We start from the raw sequence: 21,643 nt of genomic DNA on the forward strand, positions 1-21,643 counted from the left end.
GGTAAGTAAGTGGAGCATACCCATTTAGAAGATGGAGAAAAGTAAGAGAGAAACATATAAAGAAAAATCTTGTGGAAAGCCAGACAAAGTCAGTGATAAATTTAGCAGTGAAACATGTAGAGCTAGCATTCAACTTGTGGTTAAACCATTTGGCTATGTTGTAACAGTTATTTCTTTAACTGCATAAGTATTTGCAAGCAGCAAATACTTTTGTGCAAAAGCAATGGTGAAAAACAGTATATGTTATGCTTCTTTTCATTGTCCTACCAGCGCAGACAATCTTCATCAGTCACTAGACACATTTTATAAACAAGTTTACCTATAAATGCAATGTCTGACAGAAAGGAGACACAAATTCAATACAAAACAGACAATATTCTCTTTTACTTTATGCTGAGACCCCTTGCAAGATAGCAGATACATAAAAAACAATTTAGCTGGTGAGTCAAAAGGATAATTTTTTTATCCTTTTGCATTTAAGAAGAGTGGCAGCCACTATACAGACACAGTTAACTATTCAAGAAATCCATGCTATGAATCAGGGTGGTGTAGGAGTGACATCATGGGGTCATGGTTAAGTACAGGAACCGTTTTCCTGAATCTTCAGACATAAATGGACCCTCCCAGTTATTTGCATTAGCTGCTTTGTTCATAGTTTGTATAAACCTTTGCATTTCTGTTGTTTATAACTAACACAGCAAAGGGCAAAGTCTTTTCATGGTGGCACTGTAGAAATTTTACATTATTTCTTTCTTTTTCTTAGGAACTACTAAATGAAGTGTTTTCAAGAGGCCTCTGTCAAAGCCAAAAGTTATTCCTCAATGATGTCCTAGTTAAGTAGGACCAGCTGCAAGTAGAAGTGTGCTTTATCTGTTTACAAGTAGTGGATAAACTGACCATCCTACAAACTCAGCTTGGAATCTAATAAAACCCCCCACAAAAAACCACTATCCAAATCACACAATATTTGTAGTTCCTTCTTCTGAACATATCTAATTAATAGTGACCATATCTAGTAATATCTTTTTTAATCCTCATTCATTTCCAGTTCAGCATCATCCTTACAGAATGTCTCCGTGGAGAAAGGCATTGTGCAGTATGAAAGACGACAGTTTGGTCTAGCAGCAGGGAATTAGGCAGTGGTTCTTTAGATGCCCAAAGAACCAGAAGAAATCTAGATCGCTTGTCACAGTGGAATTAGTTCCTTTGTATAATAGGAAACAAAAAAGTACTAAGAAGTTATTTTAATCTGTAGAGGACAGGACCCCAACTCTGAATATATACAGAGATCAGAAAAGCCCTGAGTAGGTCAAGTTCACACAGTTACTGGCAGAAGCAACCTAACTTAAAACTTCCCTTCTAGCGGTACCTGCTGCAAAGAATACAGAAACTCACACAGTGTAACTCAGGTTTTACTTTAGTTTCTGTGTCTTTAAGGTACTGAACAATACTGAACAGCAGGAGTTCAGGGTACAGCCTTCAAACACATTAGACTTTAATGCATTGCCATGAAAGTACAGGCATAGATGTTAGTTCATTTCCTCTTAGAAATATGTTAACAATGCCTTTCCAGTAAAAGAATGAATGTATTCAAAATTTATGCATCATGTACATGGGAGATATTAGCTAACTGTGATAATTTCTATTACACATATCAGTTTGTATAAGAAGCCTTTTTAGGCTATATTTTTTGAAGTATTTCACATAAATTATTTTTTCAGCTTATTGGAACAGTGTACTTAATATGGGACTGTATATTTTTGAAATGAACAAAGGGATTTGACATTTTGCCTTTCCCTAAAATCACAATAGGGTAACATGTTTTGGAAATATACACGAATATGAGCATACTTCTTACATTTATTTCTCACTGATGGCCTGTGATTTATTTTCCATGACTCTTTGAAAGATATATTAGAGGACAAAGCTTATATTGCTAAGTATTTTAGCAAGGTAGAATTTTACCTTGCATGAATGGTCAGCAACAATCAAACATGAAAGTAAACAGAATTACTACAGCATAATGTGAACCTACTTCTGGGTTTCATTATTTACGTGATTAATTTTCTTTCTGGTTTGCACTGATATCAGTTGAACTACTCGTGTATATAAAGGAAGACTGCAAGAAGATTGTGTACAGCTTTGAATTCATATATAATTGCAAAGACCTGTAATACTTGATCTGAACAAGGCTGAAGAATTGCATTTCAAATACCACTTTGCACACTTGACCTCCATTTTTTCTGTTTTTGTTTTGTTTGCTATTTGTCTCAGAATCAAATGTTTTTGAGCCCTGTGAGCACACCAGTGACATATATGCTGGTATCAGTGAGTGAGTCACTGAAAACATCTGCTCATGCCTTTTAGACCCAGATTACACAGATGAGAAGACAAGTTGGTTAAATCATTAGCCTAGCAATTAAGAAACTGATTTCAGGTTTCAATTCTGCCTGTAAGATACAGGCAAGTAATTAGCTTCTTCCTTCCTCAGTTTTCCTGTCTGTAAGACACCGACAACCCTGCTTCCTTCTTTGGCTTGAGTACCATCATCTGTTAACATCTTTATGGTTCAAGGATATTACAGTAGTAGAACATATGTAGAATACTTTGACTAATGAACTTGTGAAAATCCAAGATATCTGAGAAAATAGATACTGACCATTGAGAACTGGTGATTCTTTAATCCCAGTTATGGTATGGAGGAGAAGATAAACCCCATCTTGAGATTTAAGCTGAGGTTTCTTTAGCATTCATAAAATTGGGGCCTAGAGTTAGAGGAGTTGGGAAGATGGTTTGGACAGGAAGGATTACGGTTACTTTACATTGATTTTCAACCTTAACTAGCGCCTTGAGGACAGGAAAGCTGAAATAAGATCTTATGCATCTTATTTATTTCCTCTTTTGTAAATCTATTTCCTCTTTTGTAAGATGCAAAAACCATTTCCATACTAGGTAAGTGAGCAGCACACTGGGCAACTTTTTGAGCACTGGACTGTGATTTTTTATACCATTATGTTATAACAGGACCCCTTGGCACAGTTTTGGCCTGGGGCAACTAGTGGTCTTGCAGACGATTCACATGCATGTTCTGGGAGTTAGTATGGGTAAGGGACCACTCTCAAAAAATCGATTTACATGTGGGCAACCTGTTTGGAAGGTAAGAGTGTTTAATGTCATAGAAATAGGCTACTCTGTACCAGCTGGCCTTTGTGCTTGAAACAAATGCAAACCATGTTTAATTTATTAGTTTGGACAGAGTCTGTGGGATCAAAAATGTTCAGAAACATCAACCATGAAGGTTACTAGGGTGTTTACTCTAAGAAGAAAAAAAACCTACAATGAAATATAGTCAGGGAGCAAAAAGAAGTATGGAGAAATTGGGAAGTGAAATGGGGGAAAAATGTGAGTCTGAAGTATCCCCTCCCTGTTTATGCACTTTGTTCTATATAAAGGTTGATTTTTTTATTTCTACGGATGCGTAAGGGACCTTCTGCCTTCAGCTGCCTTCAGTTCTGTGTCATCATCTGTGTGTCAGCAGAACAATCATCCATCTCCCACTTAAAAATATTTCTACTTTGGGACAGGCTTCTTTAACAAGAGTGAGAATAAAGTTATGGTGTCTTGTGTTAAACATGACAGTAGGCTATCCATCAGTCCACACTGGGTACAGCTCTGAGATGTTCTCAAGAGTCAGTTGCACTGCTATTTGGAGACAGATTCCCAGACAGTGTTAAGATCAGATGTTTGGAATTTTTTCAGGGTTAGAAATAAACATCAAAGTATAATGATACATAGTCAGAGCTTTTCATTGCATAACTTGGGTAGAATAACTTCCCTTATCCCAGTTCCCTACATGGAACCAGCAGCTACTGCCCATATGCAAGATATACTGTGTTATTCCTGGGTAACCAGGACTTCCCCGGCTGTGAGTGTTCAAGTTGACACAAGCAAGCCTAAGACAAGCAGATTTCATAATTAACTGTTTGCTAAGGGTCCCAGTTCTACCTCTCTTTAAGCTGCCAACCTGAACCATGTCTGGTGTAGGCAGGGATGAAGGGGCAGGATCTGGAGTTTAGGGAAGAATAATCTCGGTACATATATAAATATGAATATATATGTCGTATAAATGCAGAATGAGGACACTGGACATGAAAACATTTACAAATTCCCAAGCAACCAGGCTTTTGAACAAGACTTTTTTTTTTCTCCGCAATAGGCGGTATCAGCAAAGGTTACTTTAATAAACACAAGGTAATTCTCTTCTGCCTTATTTTTGAAATGTATTCCTTTAAAAATTATAGCTTCTGGTGCTTTAGTGCTAATAATAGATTTATCAGCTTGTAAGAAAAGTATAAATGGTACATCCATATCTACATTTACATTTATCAATTGCCTGCTGCTATGTTTAGATATCTAAACTGCGTGCCATTTGTGCCATTGTTTGAAAGGTAACGTGATTGCTCAAAAGTCATAATATTACTTTAAGACTTTACTGGCTGTGAGAAAAAATGTAGCACAAACATCATCTGTGATTTGCACAGGGTTTCATTTTGAGGCTACAGAAGAACAAAGGGAAACGATCACTTAGAAGGCCCCAGGGCTAAGGCATAGGCAGGGAGTCCATGCAAGCCTGCTCATGACCTTGGCATCATTTTCCACATATAGGGGAATGATGGCAAAGCCAGTTTAATTTATTTTTCTCTCTGACTTGATGGGGATAGAGCTGGTGGTCTTTGTTTATAATTGGCCTGTTCAAGAAAAGATAATTTGCAGAATGACCATTAGGATGTGTCTAAAAGGTGGGAATGTTTTGTTTTTCTCTCACAGTGAGAAGGCAAAAATTTTAGCAATAAAGTTTTTTAAGTAACAGAACTTAATATGCCTATTACTAGCTTGGAGTCTGTTTATTTTAAAGAGACAAGGTCATGGAGAACTGAAAATACTTAGGTAGCAATAGTGTCCATTCCTGAGACAAGTTTATGCAACTGATTGCAATACCGGATCACTTTCTTTAGGTAATCATGTCAAGGCACTGTTCAGTGCACTTTTTCACTAATAAGAGATGACAGTTTCAGTGTTTCTACATCAGCACTGAATGAATGGCAATTTTTTTGATAGCAGAAATTCTTCAATTATAGTAGTTTTTTTCCCCCTTGTTTTCTTCTCTTCTCTGTAACCTTTTTTGGTTATGTGCAGTGTGTCATCCCTCAAACCTCAGCCTTTATTTCTGTGCTAGCTCTTAGTCAGACAACTGCATATAAAGTTTTGACAGTTAGTATACCTCAAATCCGCCAAAATATTGCCAATTACTGGTGTAGTACTGGTATGGCAATTGTTTTTAATGCTATGGATAATGGTCAATGTATAAATATCTTGAGGTATACTGAAATGAATCATAAATATGTCTTAGGTGTAGATTCTTAACTAAGCAATTGTTAAAATTGGGAATTCCATAATATAGCCTACATGATACAGCTCTACATAAACATGATATTACTATATATGTGCCAGGAAGGTGCACAGACAAGTAGACTTGAAGGTTTTTGCTAGCTTTAATTACTCTTGGGAATAATAAACAGATTCACACCAAGTTTACTAAAACTGCCTTACTGCAGAAAAAATTTACAAATCTCAAATGTTCTTTGTCCACCAATAAATCTAAATAATTAAGCTTTACTGAAACATAGACCATTATGAGACCTCCCCTTTGCATCTACCTGCCTTTCAGTTTCTCTGGAAACAAATTACAGTTCTGCTGGACTTTCTGTCAATATACACATGCACATGTGTCTCCATATATTCAATCACTTGTGATAGATTAGTTTCCTCTGTTATTGTATTCCTTTTCCAAGCTACGGATAAAATTCAAATTTTCATTTGACTGGTGTCCTCATTATATTTTCAGGCTCCAGGGAGTGAGCTTATGGTTCTTTTTGAGATAACTAGAACTGAGAATTTATTTTTTTATTTTAAATAATGTCTACCTTCTCTACGTCCAAAATCTCCCTCTTCCTGTTAGTAGCATGTAGTATTTTTTGAAGAATCACTGCCAAGCAATACATTGAGAAAAACATGTCCTTTGCTTTAGAAACTTGCATTTCTGGACACGTAAACAGTACAGAATGAATAGGAAATACAGCAGGGTTCCTCTTCTACAGTCTGTTGATGTCAACAGAAAGACTTCTGTGGCCTTTACACAACTGCTAACTGACCGAAAGACTTGTATTCAAAGGGTGGTATACACTATGAGAGTTTCAGTTTGACAGGATCATGAAGGAGGAACACTACACAGACAGATGGCAATGAAGAAAGCTGCAGCTACATAATACAGTGGAAGAAGGGAGTTCTTATTAAAAAAAAAAAATCTATGTAGGAGAAGACACAAAAACAAGAAACAAAAAAAACCCCACCACAAATCATATAGGAAAAGAAAACAAGTGGTTAGGCATAAAGTCTTGGGCAGAGAGAAAACACAAGAGCAAAGATGCAGCACACTGGTTCATTTAGGGCCTTAAATCTTGACTCAATTTTAGTGTACTTTTTGTCTGAGAAACAAATGAGTCTTTAAATTTTCCTACTTTCAAAAAGCAGATTGACAGACCTGTTATTTTATTAACCTAATTTCATATGGAGTGAATTGCAAAATCAGAAATAAGAATTGGAAAGTCTCCATACAGCTCCTCATACTCTTCATGCTGACGGAATGTTTTTCAGCTTCTGAGGGAACTGTGCCTACATGAGGGCTACTAGAAAAACCTTGTTATACAGGGCTGTTTGAACATCACACAGCCTCACAGTGTCTGGCAAAATGATATCTATTGGGCCTTCTTAAATAATCTCTTGGCAATACAGGCACTCTTCACAGCATATTTATGCCTGAGCACTATATTCTGAAAAAAATACTACATTAGCATATTAATTCAGTTTGTGTCATACTTACTAACTTTACTTGCAATTATAGAGAAATTGTACTGTGCTGTGCTTTCTCTGTCCAGTAATTCATTAGTAGCAATGGTTCCTTCAGTAGCATCTATTGTAAAGTAGCTGTCCACATCATTCTTCCAATCGATGAAATATCTGTATGTGAAAAATATTAAACAAAGTAGACACAAATGTGCAAAGATTACTCATTTATAAAAACAGCAGTCTAGCTAGCTCAAGTTTTGTTATTTTTCTCTTCCCAGTTATTACCACCCTTGCAGGAAGAAGACAATAAAGAATGATTTGTTTATTTATTTTTTGCAGAGTTGGAATGCTCAAGGGAAAATGGGGTATAATAAAACATTCAGTACTTCTGGTGTTCAGATTATTTGAAATCTTTGAGCTCCTACGAAGTTGATGCACAGCTTCTGTGACCCTGATCACTTATACCAGTCACTTTGGAACGCACGAGATAAGCTTAGAGGGAAAAAGAGAAGAGGTATGTGAAATAGTGCTTAAGGTATGAATAGTGATGAAAAGTGAATCAGATCTAGTCTCTTTACATCCATTTATAGCCGAAATAGGCTGGAAGTAGCCTCACTGGGCTTTCAGAGAGGTGTCTTAGTGGATGTATACAGGCTGTTGGCACAGTCTGCTCAAAGATCCCTCACCTAAGGGATGTTGGAAGAGTCACAGTACGGGAGATGGAGAAGAGCGTGGTTATTCGCCCACATACATAGGAGCAATAAAAGACTCTTTGCCTTTGGGAAGGATAGGCAACTTTCACTTTCACTGGAGCTGTGAGGAACAGGGGAATACCATTGTTTTTTTGTTCTGCTGAGCCTTTGTTTGTAAAAAGCTATGAACGTAGACCAGATTCAAACATATACTTATTTGTTATTTTTCCCTAGCAAGGACTTAGAAAGCAGAGATGTGCTTGTAAACATAGCTGCTTAAAAGCAATCTGATAATTATTCCAAACCCATTTCCCTTAAATGTTAATTAACTTGAAAATCTATTTTCACATTTGATGCTACTGTTTGTAATCATAACAGAAAAATAATTTTTCTGATGCAGTGCTGCCAGGTACTAATTTCCTTGTCATTGTTAGTCTCTTCATAACTTGATGATATTTCTCAAAAGCTAGGCAGGATGAAATTGAGAAAGCCATTGGTGAGCAGTAGGCAATAAGAACAAAATGGCACTCAACATCAAGTACATTTAGAAGATCATAAAGGCCAGAGGACTGTGCCTATGACACCTCATTGCATGTAAACCCGTGAGAATAAGGATAAAAGCTAGTATTTTCTTCTCTGATTAGTGTGATTTATGGAAAGAATATATAAGAAATATAACGATAAACACTATGTTTACTGCTGTAGAAAGAAACAATTGTAGAAAGGGGTATATGGCATATTCCTGAAGAAAACATCTCCGATTGGGACTCAAGAATGCCAATAGCTCAAGAAGACTTGAATAGCAAAAAAAATTGCAAATAAGGTACCGTGCTCCTTTGGAGGCATTTTATTTACTCACAATCACAAGAAAATCCTATCTGTAGGTGAGATAGGTTATTTCATCAATTGACAGGCACCATTACCAGTTCACCGCTTTATTTGAAAAGCCTCAGAAATTATTTGCTAAAGACAGCATGTATCCTTTTACACAGCTGAGCAGGCACATTTTCTTCAATATGATAATATTGTCTACTCACATCTGTAATTTTAATATCATTGTTCAAAATTTGGTTGACATAAAAATTATGAAAAATATATAAGCCATGTATTAGGAATATCATTACACTGAGATACTCTTTCAGGAACAGTAAAATTACTTTTTCAGGTTTTGTATGTTTAATAATTATAATTTCTTCCAAAATTCAATATGCAACCACACACAAATAAATGGGATTGAAGCATGAGAAAGTAACTTTGCTTATCTTTCCCCTTAGGAAGATGAACTTTGTCTAAGGACCCTACACACCTCAGTAGGAGCCAGTGAAGAAAGTAGAGGACCTAATTCAAAGCACAGTGTAGGTGATAGCCTCCTTCACCAGGAGGCTTTGAAACTACAGAAAACATATTCAGTTTGAACACTGTTGTGCTTGAAGTAGAGTTCAAGCATGAATATTTGTAGGATCAGAATCTAATAGTCTATCTACAAGCATTCACACAGGTGATTAACTTCATGCACAAGCCCAGTATGCCTACTCCTAAACATAAGCATCAGCAGGATCAAAGTCCACAATAAGCACGGCAAGATTAGCACTACTGCTGCTGAAACTAATGGCAGAATTCCTCTTCGCTTCAGTGGAAGTAGGATCTGTGGAAATTGAACAGTTTTGTAAAAACACAACTGTAACAGTTCTTCCAAATTCATTGTTTTTGCCTGCGTTAACACTGTGGAAATTATTATGCCAGCATTGTTAGCTCTGTTAGTCTTCTTGTTTGTTTGTTTGTTTTTTATTTTGGCATTATCTGTACAGACATCCCTTCCTTCTCTCTCCGTATGCTGCACATATGGTAAAATTAGGGGTGGAACAGCCAGTCATTTCAGTTCCTCTCATCCTAAGAAGCTATATATTCAATTAGACTACAGAGAGGAGTAAGAGGAAATATTGGAGATGTATTGCCTAAAATAGATATATTTACAGACAAAACTGCAAAAAAGCAGCCATTCTTCCTCCTTTCATTCGTTGTCCACACGCAGCACCCCTGAAAACATATCTGGCAGAAGATCCTCTTACAGACAGCTCCTCTGGACGTAGTACTGCCCCCAGATACTTCAGTAAGTCTGTAAGGCTTAGTAAAAGAGTGAATGGGACCCCATCTGACTGCCTTTCAAATGGGAATTTTTGGAACATCCCAAAGAGAGGTCAGTTTTGGGGGATGCCCTAAAAGAATTGTAGGTTCCTTTCACAGCTCAAAAGCACTCTTTCATACAGTCTGACACTCAGTGTGAGATTCTTTGTAAGCTGCACAGCAGGAGTTAGTCTCTTTCTAAGGCCAACAGTATTGCCTGAGCTCTGTCTTTTACTTGGAAAAAATGCTTTCAAGAAGAGAAGAAATGGGAAAAGGGTCTCCAATGAGAAAAATCAATAAATTTCCAGAGATAAACCCAGGTATCTGGGACATAAAGCCTGACATTTGATATTAGATTGTGACACAAAGAGGAACACTGTTGAAATACTGGTATTAGGACAGCTGTCTAGAACTTCTAGTCATGGTCTAGCAGTTTGAAGCAACTGAAGATGGTTTATTTGACTGTTCAGACTCCCTGCAAGACAGATCATGGATAACTGCACTAATCCCAAGAGGCAGCTCTGTCCTTGAAAAGTTAGGGAGAACTGGCACAGCCTTACTTGTTGACTTAGGACACAGCAGCATTCTTTTTCAAAAGCACCTGAACAGGCCTGCCTGGCAGCTCTGAGTACCAGGACATGGATATGTTGTTCATATTCACTGTCAGGGAAGAAACTTTGAACTACATTTCTTTCTGAATATACTTCCCAGCAGAGGACTGTATTCTAGATTACATTATTGAAGTGGGGGGAGGATAAGTGTGGAAGGATACGCCTTTGCTAACATTGTTTGGGTCTTCACAAGAATAGCTATATTTGTACATCAAGTAGGATAGAGACAGAATGGAAATATTTGGTTTATAAAATAATGAGTCAAGTCTGAAGGACTTTCATCCAGGGTGTTCACAAAGACACACACTGTCCTCTTAGAAGCTCCAAGAATAATTTGCATTCATCTTGGCTAAATGGTGAGGCTGTGTGTAGCTCATGGGGTCTGGCAGAGCACTCCCCTGAAAGAGGGCTCATCTTCTTTTGAGGAGCGGACAATGGGGAAGACTGTGTCGACTCTAGCTGCAGCACAGAAGATAGCAGAGTGCTTGATGGAGCACTGTTGAATGCATGAGTGACAGCAGATCACCCTTGTGAGGATAATAGGAACTCTGAGCTGTCAAGCAGACAACTGTACTCACCTCAGACTGTTATACCATGAATAAAAGAACCGGACAGCTGTCCTGCTGCTGCTATGGAAACATGTGTGAAAACATGCTCATGAGGGATGGGAGGTGGCAGGAGGCTAAGGCGGCTGTGAAGCTCAGGACTTGGGTTGTGTTTTTTGGTCTTAAAACTGTGAAGGGGAAGACTCCGCCTGCCTAGCAGGGATGGCCTTGGGAACAGTGGGGTCCATCCTCACCAAAAGTTTGTAAACCTTGCCAAAGTCTTTCTTTGTTGTCCTGCCTTGATAGTGACAGCAGTGGTGACACAGTGCAACAGAGGAATCATATAACAAGTTACAGCATGCAACAACTTACAACATATTACTGTCTTTTTTCTTTTTTTTTTTTTTAGTTGATGCTTAAACACAATACAGAGTATGTATTTGTATGCCAATTAATTGGTCCTTAGTGGGGATTTCACCAGCTATTCCCAAATTTTCAGAGGAAAGCATATTGTGGATTGGACTAAGCTCAAAAAGGGGAGCTTAGGAGAAAGTTACAAGGTCCTTTACAAGGTAATAACTATTTTTTTCTGTTTTCCAAAGTTCAGCTGAGTATTCTAGTCTTGCTAGTATTACCTTGATAATGAATAACCTATACTGTTACAGTTTCATACTCAAATCTCCCTTGCATTCCATATACACACACATACATATAAAATTTTCTGTTGGTATTTCTACCAGCTAAAATATATTACAGCCACCCTTGGTGCTCAGTATCATTTTCTCTTCTCAGCTCTCTTTTGACAGGGATTTATTGCCTCCAAAGAAGGACAGTTGCAAAGCACTGGCCTAAGTATTTTGTTCTATGCTTTTCAGGAACGTAGGAACACCTTCTTACGAGGTGGTTGTGATTGCTGGGATTGTTCTAGTGATGGAAGTACTCTTGGGTCTTCTTTTGAAGAGGATATCATAAATGTAGAGAAACTAAAAGTAACAGAGAATCAAGAAGTGCCAGAAAAATTTACCAGGTGCATAATGATGAAAGTTGGGTCATATCAAGGTCTAAGTGCTCTCTCGTGCATTCCTAGCCCAGAGGCACTCCAGTGTATTTATCCTTGCTTGTGATCATGTGTAGCTGACAGCTACATCCATCCATACTGAAAAGCAGCATCCAGGTCTCAGACAAGCTGCTTTGACATAATTTTAGACTGGAAGGTCTCAGAGACTAATTAAAGGAGCAGACTTGCAATACCTTGCCCATATACACCCATACCTCCTAAAAAGTAAGAGCATAAGCAGGAACAGTCTTGTGCAGCTCTGCCATATCACTGCCTATGACATGCATGAGGGGACTTATAGAATCATAGAATCATTAAGGTTGGAAAAGACCCTTAAGATCATCAAGTCCAACTGTTAACCTAACACTGCCGAGTCCACCACTAAATCATGTCCCTAAAATGTTTGTTTCCAGGAGATTTTCTTTCTGATACTGCACCTGAAAGATGAATAGATGGAGCACTTGGTAACATGGCTAAACTCCGACTGTCTGAAACAGAATATGCAGTTCTTAAAACTTGTTCATTATATTACAGACATGCAATTCAAGCCGGGAAAAGAGCAAGGTAAGACATATAAGTGCGTGTATTTTAGATGAAGAGAAGATTGCTTTAAAGCTAGACTAGGAAGATTAAGGCCAAATGCCACAGAAGTAAAACTCTAAAGGAGTTTTACTTAAAGAGTGATAAACCACAGACAATAGGTATGGTGCAGTGACAGTGAATGTGAGGAGAACAGCTCTGACCTGCCCAAGCTGCTGAAAGGAACAGTGAAGAAAAGATGCTGTATACACCCTTTTTCACTGTTTGTATAGTAAGCAGGGAAGGGAAGCATGGATCATGCTCCTAGAGATGCTGTTAAGCTGAAGGCACTCGGACCAAACTTGCTCCTGCTGCAACAGCATGCATACAGAAAATAATCTGAAGGAGTAAAATGCATTATTCAATGGGAATTGGCATGAAAATGGAAAAGAGTCATCCAATTCAGTGAGCAGTAACACATTTAACATATAATTACTGGCTTTGTCCTTTATTTTACTGTTCCATAAGTAGGGTACAGTAATTGCAACCAGCCTTCTAAAAGAAGAAAAAGAAAAAAAAAAAAGTTGAGGGGGGATATTCCTTTAATTTTTATGTTTGATGCAGAGCTGTCCTTCATCATCTGTGCCACTCATCAGCATAAATATTCTTGTCTGTATTTCAGTTTCTATTGTGAAATTGTACCTTAAGCAGATCTAGATGGTTAATCAAAGAAAACTCAAACCACAAATTTTCTGTGTACACTGTGAATAATTTCCCTGCCAACCCCAGTTTAGAAAGCATCTTATTACTCCAACTACAGCTTGTCAAACCCAAGCACTGGAATGAAGTATTTTAGATGTAAGAAAATTCCTGATGCCATGGGATAAAAACAAGTATCATTTCTAAGAGAAACTATGCTTTCAACTATGCTTTTCCAACCCACATTTTTTTCCAACTTCAGGTATGTACTTAATGCCTTTCCCTGTAACTGAACCATATTAGAAAGAGGAAAGATCCTTCCTTTAACTTTCTGTAGTTTCTTGACTCACTGGGCTCTTTTTTAAGTTTAATTTCACTGAAGGTGCTCTTCTGTTGGGTCACCAGTCCCTTCTGACCTTCCCCAAGCACTGCATCCTTGCCCAGCCACTCTGGAAAGCCCCTATGGCCAGTCAGTGGTGGGAGGAGGAGGTGCCTGCAGCAATCAGATGGACTAAGGCCCCTCTGAGAGTGCTTGTCTCACCCTGCAGACACCTGCAGAGCTGGTTTTGATGCAGGTCTTGATTTAGGCAGCTCAGTCAACTGAGGTAAAGGCGACTTTCTCAGTCCAGGCTGAATCCATGTATTTCACTGCTTGAAACTGGTTTGTTTAGTATTACCCACTTGAGAGGTTTCGGTTTGACCACTTTAAGAGAATTGTTACTGGAAGTAGTTCTGTTGATAAGGAGCAAATGAGCAATATGTATGAAATGTTAGTATATGGAAATTAGCTACTCTAGACTACGAATCTCAAATGATTAAGGAAATGAAAGAATTTACAGAAACACAGTCTTTTCCTTCTTTGAGGGAGAAAGATCATGGGAAGAAATGGGAACAACGAAAACAATAAGACAAAGTTAACGCTGATCTTCAAAGGGGTAAAGGATAACTGTCCTGGTAATTTCTCTCCTGTAACTGAAGGCTACCTTTTGTATCATGTAAAATACCAGATCTGTAGGCCAAGATCCTCAGAGGTAGCTAAGTGACTGACTTCAGAAGACAGTGACTTTAGTGATTCCTCTTTTTCTTATTAAGTTACTTGGTGCCTCATTGCAAGGAGTATCCTCAAGTTGAAAAAGGCAGTGGCAACATGAGCTCAACACAACTGGAGATTAGGCACTTGAAGGTTAATGGCTTCTGATCATTGTGCCTTAGTGCAGAATAGACATTTGCTCAAAAATTCCTGTTGATTTTTTTTAGTTTGAGAGGGACAAATAATCTGGTTGATAGAGGTGCTTTATAAAAATATCTCAACTTGTCTCAATAACACTTCACTGATGCAAAGCACATACCTTACTCTGGTACCTAGTGAGATAGAACACCAATATTTGGGAGAAAAATGTTGCAAAGAAAGGTGAGGGATGAAATAACAATTTGCTGTAATGTGACAGATCACTATACGTGTACGTGACCTTAAATTGTTTAACCTGTGTTCACTTTAAGTTTTATTTAAATATTGAACTGCAGGTAAATGAAATTCAGAATTTATGCCAACTTGGGACAGTTAAATACCAACCATCATATAAGAAATACTAGAAGGGAACCTAAAAAAATTAGAAACATAAATGAAAGTTAATAAGATTCATTTGGGAATTGTTATCAGTTAGGATTTTTTGTAATTCCAATACATATATAATTAAATAAATGAAAGAAACATGTAAAGTTGGAGTGGCAAAAGGGATGAGGGACTAGAACAATACAAATGAGACTTTAGGTGTGATTTGACTACTTGAAAGTCCAAAGGAATTTTCATGAGTAGAATAATTATGTGCTGTGGCTGGAAATTGATAGATTACTGCCTATAACCAGGTGTTGAGAAAATGACACCTCTATAACAGAATTTTGTCCTGGTCATGACTTCACTAAATAGATATCAACAAATCAGAGGGAGTTCACAGAAGAACAAGGAAAACTGTCTTGGGTCTAGCATTGTGAGTTATAAGGAAAGATTAAAAGAACCAAAATATGTTTAGCTTGGATAAGAGATGGAAAAAGGGAAACATGATAATGGTCTACAGCTAGCCGAAGGGCTTAAACACTGAGAAAGGAAAGGTATTATTTTGTTCAGTGTAGAGATGCAGAGGGGCAAAATTAAGAAAGGGAAAATTTATGTTATATAAAAAATTTTTCTGGAAGTGTTGTATATTATGCTGCACACAAGAGGAATGATAGGAGTTCTGTCACTTGGTACCGCAAAGCTAAGCTGGGTAAAGTAATGGAGACTGTGCAATAAGGGAAATTTCTAGAAAGACAGACAGAATAATCCTATTAGTCCCTGTAATGCTGAACTCTGATACATAACAGGAAACAGTATCTTCATGCTAATCGTACTCAGTTACAAATCTGCTCTAAGGTGCAGTTTCAAATATTTTAAAATACAACCATATTTTTTTTAAGATGGCAGTTATTAAAAAGTAGAGAAACAGAAAAATCACTACTACAATGAGAAACAGGAAATTCAGACTTCAAGTAAGCCTGAAAGAGATTAAAATGTTAATGTAATGTGTTGAAGCATGCAAACCATTTTGTGTCCTCCAAAATTCCATCCTGCCACTGAAATTTCCTTCCTGCGATTCCTAAGATGATCCATTCCCTGAGTTATCATTGTGTAAAACTCAAAAAAATCGTATCACCATATGTACACACATACATATTTGAAACACTAAAACAGTTCTTTATTGCTCTTCTCAAATGTAAGTGCCGAACTCCAGCTAATTACTGGAAGTATCTTCCATTCCAGTTAAGACTGAGGAGTGATTGCCATGATTTTGCTAAAGGTGCAATCAAGAATTTTTAAAGCAAGTCCTTTGTGGAGTATACATCCTTAGAAAACCCATGAAGGTCAAACAAGTATGATTAGATGTAACATAACATATTATTTTCTTCTGATAAATGACATAGTCATCTGAGTTATCTGCTTTTAGGACTAAATAGGATAGTTAGATTTCCAAAGTCTTCCTTGGGGCCGTGGCACTTGAATCAGTATTGAGTTACTTTAGTTTCTTTTTCATACTTTCATTTGATTTAAAGATTACCCTTGATTCTGAGTCTTGTGGTTTTTTATTAACTTAAAAATGCTGTCTCATGAGATTTTACAAGAGCAGCAATGGTAAATATATTTTTTTTTCTCTTCTGTGCAGCATGATAATATGAAATACGTGTAATTCACTACTTCCCAATAAATTTCTTAATATAATGAAAAGAAATAGGACCTCTCTTGTGCAGAACTCCTGGGTTTAATACCCTGGTTTTAATACTGTGATGTTCTGCTTAGACGAATTAAATCCAGTCAAACTTATCTACTGTCACATAAAAACATAATCTGATATATTCATAGTAAGAGTTATTAGAAAAATCTAATGCTAATAACAGCAAAATAACATTTTAAGTTTTGCTGTAAATTTTTCTTGTCATTAACCAAAAAATGTAAGGGACATGGTAATGTTCCAAAGAGGCAGATGCTGTTCTGCTAGGTTGCCTTTTTTTGTTTATATGTTTAAATAATTTATTAAGCCATCTCCCTTAATGGGAGCAGAAGCTTTCTGTACCTTTGCTGAATATCTTCAGAGCACTGCTGAGGCGTTAGAGGTCAAACCAAAGGAAACCTTGACTGATTTGCTGTCAGATCTTATCCTTTGCGTAATCCCATGGATACCAGCTGGATCCCAGAAGAGCCCTACCCATGCAGTTACATAATCATCTCAGTGCTTAATTTTTATTTTTTTTTTCCAGGGGGGGTACTAGGCATGAAGAAAAAAACCCCAACAAACAAACAAACAAACAAATATCCCCAACAAACAAAAAGACACCCTAGATGAAATGTGAAAAGGAACCAGCAGTACCATTCAGTACTATCTAACTATTGCCATTAAACCTTAACATAACATCTCTTCTACCTGCCCAGTCAGGCATAATCGCAGAAGGGCTTCTGCTGCTGTTCCAGGTTAAGTGGTTATCTCCTGCCCTCACCTTGCTCCCTGCTTCCAGTCAGTATTAGTCCTACAGTTCTCCCAAATGCGATTTCCTTTTAAAATGAAATGGGCCAGTTTGTAAAGAAGTAGTTTGGTTTCAGCTGGTTTCTAACCTAACCTGTTTCACAAATTGGGTTAATGGGCAGTTGCACTTGCAGAACTGATGCTGATAATCCTCTCATGGGTGATGCTCTGAAATGAGCATCTCAAGGTTGCATATTCAGATGCAACCAAAAAATGAGCAGCCAATGTAGTTGGTCTAACTTGCTCTAAGTGCCTTTACTGCCATATAATAACAGAAAAACAATGAGGTGAGCATAGGTAGAAAGGTCTTAGTGGCATTGCTTTGTTCACAGGTAGCAAAAACTAGAGATGTCTGTGTGGGTGGTGCTACATAAGTGGCAGAATTGTCTTTTATATTATACCACATCACACTTGCCATGCTTAAAAATAAATACACCCCCTACTTTACTGATATATTAAAATATTTCTGACAGTTTTACCATGACTTTTCTTTGGTTGTTCCACTCAAAATGCCATATTTCTTTATGATTTTGTAGATATTTTTGAAGGTGCTTAGCACTGATGTAAAGCTATTATAATCATCCAAGCTGAGTGTGATTGAACATCCCACTGAAGTAATACATAGTCTTTTAGTGAAAGGATAGCTTTGTATTTGTTAAAATATTTTGGCTTAAAAATCAGAGAATTTTTGGATTATTTTGATAGAAGCCCAAATAAGTTGGGCTTACACTGGACTCCAAAGGTGTTCAGCAGTGTAATTTCTTGGACTGATAGCCTGTGAGATGTACTCCAGCCTTCCCAGAATGAATCTTGTCTATACTGCTCATCAGGTAGTGATGCTTTAGAGAAGGACAGATGGAATTGCTACACTTTGGGAGAAGGAGCAAACAATTCTTGTCAGAATGTCCAGTGCCTATCATCTTCATGCCTTTCATATAGAACATGATCTTCCACATAAAAAAAATAACACAGTTTGAGTTTTCTGCATACTACGTGACTGGGTTCACAGTCTTTCATACATGGCCGTGTAATTCTGCGTTTTTAATCAGGAGGGTGAAGGATTAGTGATTTTAGCAGGCAGTAGCTTAGCTGATCTGGAATGAGTAATATCAGCACAAACAAATTAGAATTTGCTTCTTTGGAGAAAATTGACCGTTATGCAGAATTAATTGATAGGGAAGCAGTGGCTGCAGACAGCCAGACTCTAACGATGGGTTAGAGTCAAGTGAGGGAAGCTGTTAAACTTTTCATAAGCCTAATAAATCTTACATAAGAATTTTAGTAAAACACTCTAGGCAATATAAGAAATAAAATGTGCTGCAGTTCAGTTATCAGCCCTTCCAAACTGCCAGTTCTGCCTGTCTACAAATTCTTGTGCTTCCTCCCCCCCCTCTCCCTTTAAAGGTTTTGTTCATTTGCTTATCAAACCCTTCAGTCAGCTCCATTGTCTGCTCCCCATTTCTCATTACCAGCTGAGTATCTTATCAAAAGCCGTTGTCATTTGGAAAATGCATTGTTTTTATTCAGTTTTAACATCATTTTTCCTGCCTCATTGAGCAGGCAGAACTGCAAGACAGCCAGGCAGAGGGAAAGCTTTGTCCTGTAGTTTAATTAAGTCTCAGTTGTTTGGACTGCGAGCAGCAGAAGGCGGCATGTTGGACTTAACCCCCTCACTCCAGGCTTAGCAGTAAATGCTCCTGTGGTGGGAAAGCAGTAGAGCACTTTCTCTACCAGCATCACAAATTATAGGTCCTGAACACCATTTCACCCCGATTTTGAAAGGTGCACATTTGCCCTCTGCGCTGCTGCCCATGGTCTGTTCTTTCCATCTTCCTCCTGCCCTTAGCATGAAGGACCTGCCACCTGCATTCACCGAGGCACCCAGGCACTGGAGGGTGCATCTCACATTTGGTGAAGAGGAGAGCAGAGTTCCTGCTTTGCTGGCTTTAGGTGAGGAAAGGGTATGCTGGATGTGTATCGGTATCTCTATCATGGGCAGAGTGATTATAGAAAGACAGGGAGCGAATGAGTCTGAGTGGATCCCCTCAGCCCTTAATAAAGCTGAGAGGGGGAAAACAGACGCGATGACTCCGTTGGATATTCAGCCTCAGTAAAAGTTGAAGCTTTATTTTGTACTTGGGTGCATGTGACCTAAACACCATGGGAAAAGACAGAGATGCTTCCTGGGCCTCTCTTCCCATGCCTGGCCTGAAATGCTTTGTCTTGTGATAAAGTGCTAAGGCAGTAAGTAGCATAGCTGCTATAAAGGAGAGCAGACCTACTGGCATAAATTCAACAGGAATAATCTTTCATTGCTTTGCATTTGCATCATGTAAATATTAGCTCTGTTCTATATATTTGGATACTAAAATCTGAAAAAATCTCTCATATTTTTCGCCAGAAAAAAGCTGAAGTAAAATGCTGATCCTGAGACAATCAAAGAAAAAGCAAATAACAGCAATCATGCTGACTCTAGAGAAATCCGCTACACAGAGTAGAGAATTTATAACTTGCTTAGATCCTCAGCTGGGACTCACTTGGATTGTCAGCTGGATCTGCAAGAGGAAACAGTCAGTGAAGTGAGGAATTGGAGGCTGCATTGTTGCTAGCTGAAGTCAGGAGTTGAAGGCTGCATCGAAGCTGGACTGATGAAGTGTCCATAAAGTAAGAGATTATTCAGGACAGCTCTGACACTGCAGGAGCTGCTGCATTTTCCTTTTTCATTTCTCCTCCCCAATCCTGTGCATGTGTAAAGGAACCCAGAATCTGCAGAGATCAATATAAGTACGGAGTCACCTTTTCAAAGGTTTTATGAATTTCATGAGGGCCCCAGGCAAAAGTTGCTTGATAGGCACCTTGCTCCCTCTGACCCCAGGCACGTCAGGTCCCATCGTTTGCCTCTAAAATCTTTTTTTCTCTCCTCCTACCTGAGCTGGAATTTCTGTGCTGTGTTTCCTCCACACTGTTTTCAGATTTACTGCCTAAATTAATGTTATTATAAATCTGTAGACTTATTATTTACATGAATGCTGACAGCGGTCCTTTTAATTATTTTCTTTAGTGTTTGCACATACTGAACCTCAGCATTGTATTTAGATTATCTTTGCTCCTTTTTCACATCCAGCCATCTTAGATGATCCTGTGCCTGTGTCACAGAAGGGCTGAGGTTGGAAGGGACCTCTAGAGGTCATCTGGTCCAAACTCCCTGCTCAAGCAGGGCCACTTAAACCCAGTTGCTCAGGACCATGTCTAGACGTTTTTTTAATATCTCCACGGAGGGAGACTCTACCACCTCCCTGGGCAACCTGTGCCAGTCCTCAGTCCCCCTCACAGTTAACAAAGGGTTTTCTGATGTTCAGAGGGAACCTCCTATGTTTCAGTTTGTGCCCATTGCCTCTAGTCCTGCCACTGGGAGCCACTGGGCACCACTGAAAAGAGCCTGGCTCTGTCTTCTTTGCACCCTCCCTTCAGGTGTTTATACGCATTGTTAAGACCCCTCTGAACCTTCCCTTCTCTAGGCTGAACAGTCCCAGCTCTCTCAGCCTTTCCTCATAGAAGAGATACTCCAGTCCTTTCATCATCTTCCTGGCCCTTTGCTGGACTCTCTCTAGTATGTCCATGTCTCTCTTGTACTGAGGAGCCTGGAACTGGACACAGTAAAAGTAGAAGTATCTGAGATCTGTCTGCATCTACAGTCAGGATGTGACTGAAACGTCCAAACACATAGATATCAAAAAGTGTATTACACTCAAAACCCCTGTTGTTTAAACTTCATTAACAAGCATACAAGCAAAAAAAAAATAAAATTATCAAATATATAAGAAACTCTATGCAATAATTATTTAAACATAATAATAAACTTGAGCATTTTAGGACAGGAAAGTAAAGCCAATGTTTACAAACACATCTAAGGAAAAACTCAGATTGAAAGGAGTTAGAATCTGACTAGGTTGTGATGATTAAAATAGTTATTCTTCTGGAAAGGGACATACTATCTTTAATTAAAAATGTTGGGAAGCTCAATTTTATACTAGGAAGATGGTTTCAGGTTTGACATTGTGTACCACTGTGCAGAATAACCGACTAACATGCTTCCCTGTAGGCACATAAATTTTTCTTAGATGTTGATTTAAGTCCTGACCCTTCATAATTCTCTTAGTATCAAGCCCTGAGAAGTTCACAGCTTGAGGTGTTATGGCTGCAGCCATTAAACCTCTGTTTTAATCTCACAATTGCTTTCTAGAATGCTTGAGAAATCCATTGCTGGAGAAATTTGGAATAAGAGGCCTTGATCAAAAATCAGGAAGACTATTGTTTGAGCTAAAGTAAAATTACAGTGTTTGCCTCTGGGATGCGAACTAGCTTTGTAAAATCACATCACCAGGTGGTACAAGTGCTGTGAAATAAACCAGAGCTATTATGGTCATATTGTTCCTTT

General features: G+C 38.2%; 1 protein-coding gene across 2 annotated transcripts in view; it reads right to left on the reverse strand.

Annotated features, from left to right (window-relative positions):
- CDH12 (cadherin 12) overlaps window positions 1–21,643 on the reverse strand; it is a gene marked incomplete at both ends in the record, with an annotated part of 167,766 nt that overhangs the window by 12,856 nt on the left and 133,267 nt on the right. For both annotated transcript variants that reach the window (XM_082310084.1, XM_082310083.1), the window contains one exon: window positions 6,941–7,077. In XM_082310084.1, coding sequence (XP_082166210.1) covers window positions 6,941–7,077 — 137 coding nt within the window. The remainder of the gene's footprint in view (window positions 1–6,940; window positions 7,078–21,643) is intronic.

Source organism: Platalea leucorodia, assembly GCF_965183815.1.
Source record: "Platalea leucorodia genome assembly, chromosome: 1".
NCBI lineage: Eukaryota > Metazoa > Chordata > Aves > Pelecaniformes > Threskiornithidae > Platalea > Platalea leucorodia.